Here is a 10725-nt window from a genome sequence, read left to right on the forward strand (position 1 = left end):
CCGCAGTCCGCCCCACCGGCGTCCTCGCGTTGCGATCTGCTCTTCACCTCGCCGATCGTCTCTCCATTCACCCTGCTCTTCCTGTCGATCGCCTCGCCCGACGCCTCGCGGATCAGCCCGCCAATCACCGCGCTGTTCGCTTCGCCAGTCGGGGGACCGATCGCCTCGCGAGGCATCTTTCCCTCATTCCCACAATGTTCTCGTATATGATAGTGGTTGATGTCTAACTAGCTAGCAAATAAAATGAAGGCGATCGTTATGAAGGTATTGTGTGTCTACTCACGACATGTATGTGGCAAAGTGTCATGTTGTAGGTATGTTTATGGGCTTAACTTTTTTACAACATACATGATGTTATCAGCTCAAAAAACATAAGTGATGTTGCCAAAAAACTCCTATAACATGAACAATGTTGCATAATTTTTTTGGTCTTCACTTTTTTTTGCAACATAAGTGATGTTCCAGGAAAACTTCTACAACATAGTAATCTTACAGAAATTTTTGCAACTAAGATGGTGTGCAGAAAAAATTACCACACGTTGCGGTTACATGTGTAGAAGCACAACTGTTGTTTGTCAGGCCGTTTGTAACTTCGGCATTGCAACTACAATAGGGAGGCGGTTAGTGATGCTCGGGGCACCAGCGTCCGGCCTCGTTTATGGCTGCCCAGCGAATGCTGGCCAACGACGACAACATCACTAGTGCGATGACCTATAAATGTCACATGTGTGGCATGAACACATGACAACGCCGAACATTTTGTTTGGCAAGTTTACCGACGCACGGATGGAAAATTTAGTTGCCGAGCAAGGAAACTTTCTTTTCAGATGACAATTTTTAGTTTTTCGGGGGGTTGTTTTTTTCCTTTTGGGTGACAACTTTAATTGTAAAAAATGTTAGGTCCGGAGTGCTTCGTGTCACGTGTGTGGCACTTATCATCTCTACTCCTAGAAGGGGGATTGATAACCTTTCCTCCACAGTTTATTTTCGTCTGTCATTTATTTCCTTTTCACCACTCCTTCTCACTGGATTTTCTTCCTCCCATTAAAAGCCAAATCTCATTAAAGGGGATCTTGCTTCGTGCTTGTTTTGGCCGGTGTTATTTTAATTCAATCACATGAATAATAGGTAACTAAGGTTTCATAATTCACACTATATATTTTGGAATCACTCGGTAGTCATCGTCATCGTTCATAGTAGCCATTCATGCAAAAATATTTTGGAATCGAGCATCAAATCAATTCAGAAATCACCATCAATGTAATTATTTAGCTAGATAGTTAATTATGTATGCAATAAATTAGGACATTTAAATAAGATTTTTTTTGCACGGAATCAATTTGAAAACTAAGTCAACAATTAATTTAATTAGCTAGAGAGTTAATTATGCCTACAGATAATTAGAAGTAGGGATCTTTCCCAATTAGGAAAATAATTAATCAAACACGTATTTAATCACGTTGAATCATTTTGAAAGCGCTTGTGGGCAGGGACAATCAACAGGTTGTCAATGACATGGCCAAGCACCGCTTGACAACACGGACAATGGCGGCCATGCGCTGGCAACATGGACGATCTAGCGTTCACCGATGTGGATGACGGCCATGCTCTGTAAGATGTCCACATGCTGACGGTTGCCGAAACATTCACGGTGAGGACAAGAAAACGCAATATTGGCCAGATGGATAATGCTATAGTAGAAAAAAATTTGTTCCAAGAATAAGAAGGAAAAAAACCTAAAGCAAGTAAGTGATGCATAATGTAGGAGAAGAAATGAGTATTCCAAAATATAGAACAAAAATATATAAAAAATATTATTCTAGAAGATAAGTAGGAACGAGAACTAAAGTTGGCGAGGAAAGAGGAATAAGAAGATAAGGCATCGTTGATTAACGCATTGATGTTGACGTGATGCTAGTTGGCGGCAATGAAATGGGTAGGCGAAGAGGCTAGAAGTAGAAGCTGTAGGGATGGATGGGGAGGAGAACAACGACAATTATCCCTTCTAGCAATAATGAATAGAATGTGGACTCGTCATCTTACCCTCTAACCCATGGATACCTCTAGGCTTGCCGCATGGATCCCTGGTCGCCGCCTTGCCTCCTCGGCCGTCACCGCCTCCGGCTCACGACAAAGAATTCGTCGGCCTGCCAAGCACATCTGTAACTTGCCTCCACCATAAGGGCCTCATGTAGCGCACCTCCAACATCTTTGATGGATTCTAGGAATGGAGGATGAACAACAACAGATGGACTCCAATCGTCCGCGATGCAGCAGTTGTGGGTGACACTTCAGTCCGACACCGAACAGTCATTGTTTCCTGACCCTTCGAGTTTCCCGCATCATCTTGCAACGGCTCGAATGAGTCTATTATTGGCATACGGCTTGTTGCTGCATCACCTCGAAGGGGGCGGGGCGGGGAATCATTTAGCGTCACCGCCGCCTCAGTCGGATGGGAACAAAATGAGGGGTGATCCGATTCTACGGATTGAAAGGAAGGAGGGTTAGCGATCCGGCGAGCTGTGGCTAGAGGTTAGCTAAATGGGTTGGTAAATGGCGCAATGAACCACGGGTCTTGGATTTTTCTCCTGGAGTAGAAGCCCCTTAGGACAGTTGGGCCGAAAAAAATACAAACGGCATAGGCCTGAAGAGACAGAACATCCGACGGCCAAAAATGACTCAGATGCGAAATCTAATGGCCGAAATTGCTAGGGTCGTGAGATGGCTCAGATTAGATGCAGTTTCACTGTCCTAGATGTGGCCTGGAGGTGGAGCTTATTGGTGACAAAGAATGAATTCAGGTTGTCACTCGCCTCCCACATAAATGTGCATTTGCAAAGTTGAATGGACCTTTGAGTATGATTTCTATAGTTGTTTGTTGTTTTGTGTCAATAATATATGTTAGTTTAACCCACATTATAGTATTGTAAATATGAAAAAAATGCATACCTACTAAAACGCATGGAGAGAAGATGAGGTGAGCGTCATCAGCAAGAAGTATCCCGCTATATACAGCGTGAAACCAAGCAGGAAGGGAAGGAAAAGATAAGGGTGCGTCACGGAATGGGGTTTATGTATTGAGCCATCGTGTTGAAGATAACAATGACGTATAGCCTGTATCAATGCACGTGCATTCTCATAGTTTGAGTAATTTTATGATATTTTTCCATCATCCAGTCGAATGCATGTATTTTACACTCTTACTTATTCTGGGATGGTAAGTAATATCGCCAGTTAATTTATATGTATGGTCACTAATCACATACTAGATTAACTAGATCACTGGGTACATCAAAATCCTGCTGATAGTAACCCGATATATGCATGATTAATAAATTACATCTTCTTTTGGCTACGCAAATGCATGGTAAGAAATTACACATTCATAATCTGCAGGTACTGCGTACTATAATTGGATGATGACCAGCTATAATCCGCGATCTCCAACTCAGCATGCATGCATGGAATGTGGCATCCTTAAAATTAAAATTATACCCCCTCTCTCTCTATATATATATATACTGCGGCCAGAGGGATTCATGGTCACTTCTCATACTTCATTCGGTTTCTAGAAGCTGAAGATCAAACATGAGAGTGGGCGTGTGCATGGTTCCTCTCTTGTTCATCGGATGCCTTGTTGCGGTCGGACAATGTAAGCATAAAATGATGCTTCCCGTTGTTCTATCCTCTCCGTTTTTTTACTATAGTGTCCTTTCCGTGTCAATTTTTTTGTCTAAATATAGATGTATCTAGTCATGTTTTAGTACTAAATACATCTGTATCTAACCAAATCTAAGACAAAAATTGAGACAGAGGTAATATTAATACTTTTAGAGGCAGTACTCCGCATACTAGGTTTGTCTTAAGTTAAATTTATGCATTGTGATCTAACAACAGCTACTACATATATATTGTGTGTGATGATGATAGGTCGTCTTGTGGTTACAAGAAGCAACCAAGAACATGGTGCCAACATAACCGCGAACGCTGCCTCTGTGGATTCATCGTTGAATGAAAGCAAGCTCACCTTGAAGTGGTGTGTCAAGAACGAGTGCGATAGTTGGTTCGTTACTAAAATCTGTCACTGTTGTGACTCGCTGCCGGGCCGTCCGTGTTGGCGTACTATAGGTGAATGCCAAGCAAATTGCCCAACATGTCATCCTACTTGCCCGCCTCCATCAACAATGGGACTACACGCATAGAGGGATGCTTACACACAGGCGTGCCGTGCACGCTACTATTATCTCCGTCCAAAATCATTTGTCTTAGATTTATCTAGTACCGAACACTAAAACAAGTCTAGATACATCCGTATCTAGATAAATCTAAGAGAGATAGTTCGGACGGAGGGAGTATTACATAAAGCTTGTTCAGTGTTGTTGAGATGAAATGATGTGCTGGTGTACACTGTCTATGCGCAAGGAAAAAATTATACTCCAGTACGAGTTACCGACCAATTTGGGTAAACCCTGTTTGATCTTTTGACATCATCAAAATGTCCACTTTTTGTTCAACCTAGCTGGGTTTTTCTTTTTGTCAATTATAGTATTATACACATGTTAAGACAAAATTAACCTTGGCCAAATCATTGATTAGAGGCAATAAAATCATTTAGGCTAGGAAAGTAAGAGATATACACAATCATGAGAGAGATTCTTTCCTTTTTCTCTTTATAATAAGGGATGCATGCAATCAGAGGAGATATACTTTCCTTTTTTTGAAGGGCTAATGATGGAATTACAAAAGAATTAGAAGAAATGCACCTAACATGTGGAATTTTATCAAAAAACAAATACACCTTATATAAAGGAACAGAGGGAGTATTATTTTCAGTGCCCTCCATTTCTGGATTGTTCTTCCTCCATCGCACCCTCTTCACACAGACCTGCAAACTGCAAATAGAAACTTTTGACAAGGCAACCAATCCGATCATTTGTTGGTTATGTTGCTTATTATTTATCGATCTCATCTGGTAGCACACGGAGCTGAGGACGGTGGACATAGCCGAGAGAGCAGCTGCCACCCGGTGCCTCTTGAACAACCTAGAGCAATATCATCACCAAATTAGCCTCAATTGTTGAACCATATTACTCCCTTTGTAAACAAATATAAGATGTTTTATTTATTTACAGAGCAAGTAGTAGTAGTATATAACGAGCAGCTGATGCAACTCAATGTGGTTATGGAGAACAAATCCATAAGAGTTATTCGGCCAGTGCTTCTTCTTACTCTTGTTGGTATGGTCATCTTCGTCCTCGAAGTCGTCCCTAAGAAAGCCATCGTGACCATCGCTTCTCTTCGTGCTCGTATCAACCCCCTTGCAAGCATCATCCTCTCTGCAAGCACAATCAAGGTTGAGATCACTTGGCAGGTGCTCCACCCCCTTGATTTAGGCTATCGCCGCCGTAGTTGCCAGGATCCAAGAGAAGCATTTTTGTATCCACCACCACCCCCTGTATAACAAAATCAATCAAACAAAAATTAATCGATTGCACAACTATCACATATGCTGAAAAGTTTTGAACACGAAACCTAGATGACACCAAAAATAAAAGAATGTCCACAGGCCAGCTATACACATACAAAATTACAAACCAGTATAATACTAAAAGTATGTTTACAGGCCCAGCCAGGAAAAGGAAACACATTAGCAATTGAACCAGCAGGCAAAGTCGCAAAGATTATACAAGACCAATCAAGTTACTGACGAAAACCAATCAAATGGATTATGGATATCATAGACGCCTTGAAACGGAAGTGCTAATATAACATTGTTCTTATTAATAAAATTAGATCAAGGCACAAAAAGAAACAAGCTGCGTAACAAGTGGACAGCATTAAAGAAGACTCATTCAGCTGGTAGTACAAATCAACCACAACTGGATCCTATACCAGCCTCCAGGAAAAAAAATACGAAAAAATCTAGAGTTCACAATGTGCAACATGAGGAATGAACAATAATGAATCGAACAAAGCAGCAGTTCATCCACTGCACATCTATCACATAAGCTGAAAAGTTTTGAACAGAAAATCTCTATAAGAGCAAAATTCATACTGATGTTTAAAAGTATCTTCTTAAACTAATATCATGTGATAACATATAGTAAGCCAGAAGATGACAGGAACATAGCTGCTATTCTCTTAGCAAAATCGCAGACCAACCGATTGCCACCGGTAATGCCACTCACGATATTTCTATTGCTCATCCATCCTTTTGGATGAAGAACAAGTTAGGCCATTCAAAAATGATACAGTCCATTCAAGTTAGCACCAGCAAGATACCTCCTCGACGGCACCCTCACGCCCAAGGTGGGTGACTTTGGCTTTGCAAGCCTTGTCCACCATGCCGACAAGCATGCCTCTGTCCCATGCGCGCGGCACTTTCAGGTACGCCACACCAGAGGTTTGGATGGAGCTACATATCATCGAGAAGTGTGATGTCTACAGCTTCAGCATGCTCCTCCCGAAGATCGTCGAGCATGGTAGTGACCAAGACGCCGTTGCTATGCCAAAGAGCAGCCTGCGATGGTACCCCATAGTCGCATGGGCCAGGTACGAAGCCAGTGAGCTGATGGAGCTCATGGTGGCAACGGTCCACCATGACTCGCGTTGCAGAGGGCTGGTGGAGAGGATGTGCAAGGTGGTGTTCTAGTGCATTCAGCAGAGGCCGTCAATGAGCGCGGTGGTCAAGATGCTCGAGGGCGAGACAGAGATCACTCCTCCTTCCAACCCATTCCACAGTATCTCCTGGATCCGGCGTCGAACCTGCAGATTGCAATGGCGCACGATGTAAACACGGCATCATCGGTTTCAAAAAATGTCATCTTGTTTTGACTGTTGGCAACTCCAGTATTACCATGGAAGAAATGAAATGCAGTCCTGCATTTCTTTCCATATGCGTACCCACCCAATCCATCATCAACAGGTCATGAAAGAACCATGCTGAGAGTTGCACTGAACAAATCCAAAGCAGGCACTCAAAATGCACTACAGAATTCAGCCTAATTACTAGCATATATATTATAGATAACCGAGTTGATAAATATAGATGATGGTGAGGACTTCATATGTACCTTAATCATGACGCTGGTGTACATGATAATAAAGTAATATGATGGTGGTTTGGATGTGGAGGAGTAGGCGGCAGCATCTGTTGATGCAGCAGATGTAGCATGGAGTAAACCTGCGCTCTGTCAGTGTGGCATCCGTCCCACGACATGAAGCTGTGAGTATTTTGCCCCACCTGCACCATGCTGTGTCCGCCAGTCACCCCTACTCCCCTCTCCCTCATCAGCCACCGCATCCGCGCTGCTGTCTCGCCAGCGCCGGGCACGCCCATCGACATCAGGTACCCTGCCGCATTGCCCGGCTCCAACTCCAGGACGCGGCAGGCAGCATCACGGCTGACCGTCGAGTCGCTGCCATGGCCTCTGCAGGCGCTTAGCAGCGCGCTCCAGGCTGCTGGACTGCTGCTGGTGGACATCCTCTCCTCGATGACCCTGGCGGACCCCTCAAGGTCCCCTGCACGTGCGAGCATGTCAACGACGCACGATAAGTGCTCCACCTGCGGCTCAACCAAGTGTGTCACCGTCATCCTCTCGGAGCAGGCCACTCCCTCCTCCACCAGACCTCCGTGAGCGCATGCCGACAGCACGGCCAGCATCGTGACACCGTTCGGCGTGATGTCCCCTTCCTGCTCCATCCTGTCGAGGAGAGCGAGGGCATCACGTGCGCGGCCGTTCATCCCCAGTACGCCGATCATGGAGTTCCAGGTGAGCACGTCCCTTCGAGGCATCGCATTGAACACCTTCGTCGCCGCAGCCACGTCGCCGCATTTTCCATACATGTCTACCAGAGCATTGCTGACCTCCCGCTCCAAGGCTAGCCCACTCCTGAGTGCAACGCCATGAGCGCATCTCGACGCTGCCATCTCTGCACAGTCTGCGCATGCCTCAAGGATGCTCAGTATGGTGACCGAGTTGGGTGTCTCCCCGGCCTCCCTCATCGCGACGGCGCATGCGACCGCCTCGCCCGGCCGTCCGTTGTGGGCACATCCAGCGATGATGGTGCTCCACGTGACGATGTTCCTCTCGGGCATGCCACGGAACAACCTGAGGGCGTGCTCGAGCAGGCCGCACTTGGCGTAGGCGTCCAGAAGGGCGTTCAATAGAGGCAGGCCTGTCGAGGACAATAGGAGCCCCCTCCTGATGGCCACAGCATGGACGGACCGGCACCACATGGCCTGGCCACCCTCAAGCCTCTTGCACAGCTGAAGCAGCACCGCCAGCGTCGTCTCATCGAAGCCGATGTCACCCTCTTTCAGCAATGACGAGGAGGAGGCGAGAAGGTCCAGCGCGTCAGCAGCGCGGCCGGCACGCGAGAGTCCAGAGAGCATGGTGTTCCAGGACACCACGTTCCTGCACGGGATCATGTCAAAGACCTTCCTGGCAGACCGCAGGTCGAGGCACCTGGCATACATGTCGACGAGCGAGTTGGCAACGAATATGTCGCCGCCTTGCAACCCACGGCGCTCCGCGACGGCGTGCAGGGAGGCTCCGAGCGGCAGGTCCTCGAGCTCGGCGCATGCGCGGAGGGCGACAACGAGCACGACCCCGTCCGGCTCCGGTGCGCCACTGCCGCCACCGAGCATGCCCCTGAGCATGCGCAGGGCCTGGGACGGGGAGCCCTCCGCGAGGTGTGCCCGCATCATGGAGGTCCAGGACGCGACGTCCCGGAGGGGCATTTCGTCGAACAGCTTCGCCGCGGCAAGGGAGTCGCCGGATGTTGCGTAGGAGGCGAGTAGGGAGTTGGGGACGGTGCAGCCCCCCGGGCGGAAGTAGGCCGACTTGAGGAGGCAGGCGTGCACGGCGGTGGAGGGATGCGGTGCGGGCGCGGGCGCGCGGCGGAGGAGCGCGAGGAGTGTGGCCGGCGTGGGCGGGAGGTGGGCTGCGGTGTAGGTGGTGGGGGTCGAGGAGCAGCAGAGGTGGGCGACGGCGAGGTCTGGGCCTGCGGCGCCGAGGTTGCGCCGCACCGCCGCTGCTGCTGCCGTTCCGATTGCCATTCCGACGGGCAGAGAGAAGCGTAGCACAGGCGGACGCAGCAGCATAGCAGAGGGCCTTTGTTGTGCACCGTCGGATCTCATTTCCATGGCTCCCATTAATCTCCAATCACCAGACACCTGCCGGCGCGGCGCGCTAGCTCGAGGTAAAAGGAGTAAAGTCTGAAAACAACCTGTCTTCATACCGTCCGTCGGATTCTAACCCCCACCTTCCAATCCCTGAAATCGACACCCCCACCTTTCCAATCCCGGTGGTTAGAGCATCTCCAACCAGGGCCGGTCCTGAGATTTCGGGGGCCCAAGGCGAAACTAAAATTTAGGGCCCCTTAGTATAAATAAAAAGTGTAGGTTAGCAAAATAAATAGCAAGAACTAATTCCAACTTGTCTGGATTTTTCGAAGTGGTCGGGTTACTCTTCAAAAACATACGAAGATATCCTTTTTTTGAATCTACCAATTTTTGATCTGCTTTCCTCTTTTTCCTTTTGACAGCACCTGATTCAGGCTTCATATTAATTCTGAAAAATAAATAAATAAGAATCAAAATTAGTGCATAAACCATCCAAAAATTAAACAAGAATCACTAGAAGTAATTGCAGGTCCAGATCCATCAGGCAACAGCCGAAGGGACGCACCATGGACAGACGGACTGATGGACGCCACGGAGGAAGCTGCCGGCGAGGGTCCAGGGGCGTGAGGTCGTGGTGCGACGGATCGCGGACGAACTGTTGGTTTGCGTCGGTCGCGGCTCGGTGGACACGGCGACGTGTCACGTATGTCTTAGTAGTCAGTACCCGGTAGTACACAGGCAGCGAGATTGTGACTGGCGCGGACTTGATGAATCCGGCGAGGCGGCGACGGCCGCTTCCGACGACCAAAGTAGTATTGGAGATTTGTCGTTTCGTTTCTGGAGTCACGCGTGTGGGGAAAGATCGACGATCGTGTTCGTGTGGACCAGGGCCTGCCCGCGTGCGTGCGTGCGTGGCAAAGAAGCCTGCGTCCAGCCTCCAGGATCTGCCCGCGTTGTATTCTGGTAGATATGCAATACCTAGTATATGTATATATGCAGCGGGCCCCCAACAATTTTGGGCCCCGTGCGGCTGCCCCCGCGGAACCCCCCCAGGGCCGGCCCTGTCTCCAACAGCCGCGCTTCGCGCCGCGCCTAAAAAATATTTTTACAGCACGCGCGCCTAGTGCTGTTGGAATTATGCCCTAGAGGCAATAATAAATGTATAGTTATTATTATAATTCCTGTATCAAGATAATAGTTTATTATCCATGTTATAATTGTATTGAATGAAGACTCATTTACATGTGTGGATACATAGACAAAAACACCGTCCCTAGCATGCCTCTAGTTGGCTAGCCAGTTGATCGATGATAGTCAGTGTCTTCTGATTATGAACAAGGTGTTGTTGCTTGATAACTGGATCACGTCATTGGGAGAATCACGTGATGGACTAGACCCAAACTAATAGACGTAGCATGTTGATCGTGTCATTTTGTTGCTACTGTTTTCTGCGTGTCAAGTATTTATTCCTATGACCATGAGATCATATAACTCATTGACACCGGAGGAATGCTTTGTGTGTATCAAACGTCGCAACGTAACTGGGTGACTATAAAGATGCTCTACAGGTATCTCCGAAGGTGGTAGTTGAGTTAGTA

General features: G+C 47.4%; 1 protein-coding gene across 1 annotated transcript; it reads right to left on the bottom strand.

Moving 5' to 3' along the window:
- Positions 1 to 5064: 5064 nt before the first annotated feature.
- Positions 5065 to 9148, bottom strand: LOC123401716 (pentatricopeptide repeat-containing protein At2g17210-like). The gene is made up of 3 exons (XM_045095575.1): positions 6857 to 9148; positions 6283 to 6765; positions 5065 to 5453 (listed from the first exon to the last, which is right to left on the bottom strand). The coding sequence occupies exon 1, from the start codon at positions 9146 to 9148 to the stop codon at positions 7079 to 7081; it is 2070 nt and encodes a 689-aa protein (XP_044951510.1). The 3' UTR covers positions 5065 to 5453; positions 6283 to 6765; positions 6857 to 7078.
- Positions 9149 to 10725: the final 1577 nt, after the last annotated feature.

This window comes from Hordeum vulgare, chromosome 1H (assembly GCF_904849725.1).
Source record: "Hordeum vulgare subsp. vulgare chromosome 1H, MorexV3_pseudomolecules_assembly, whole genome shotgun sequence".
Lineage (NCBI taxonomy): Eukaryota > Viridiplantae > Streptophyta > Magnoliopsida > Poales > Poaceae > Hordeum > Hordeum vulgare.

Excerpts from the sequence above, each read along its gene's own strand:
- LOC123401716 (XM_045095575.1), bottom strand. The coding sequence starts at position 9,148 with ATGGAAATGAGATCCGACGGTGCACAACAAAGGCCCTCTGCTATGCTG.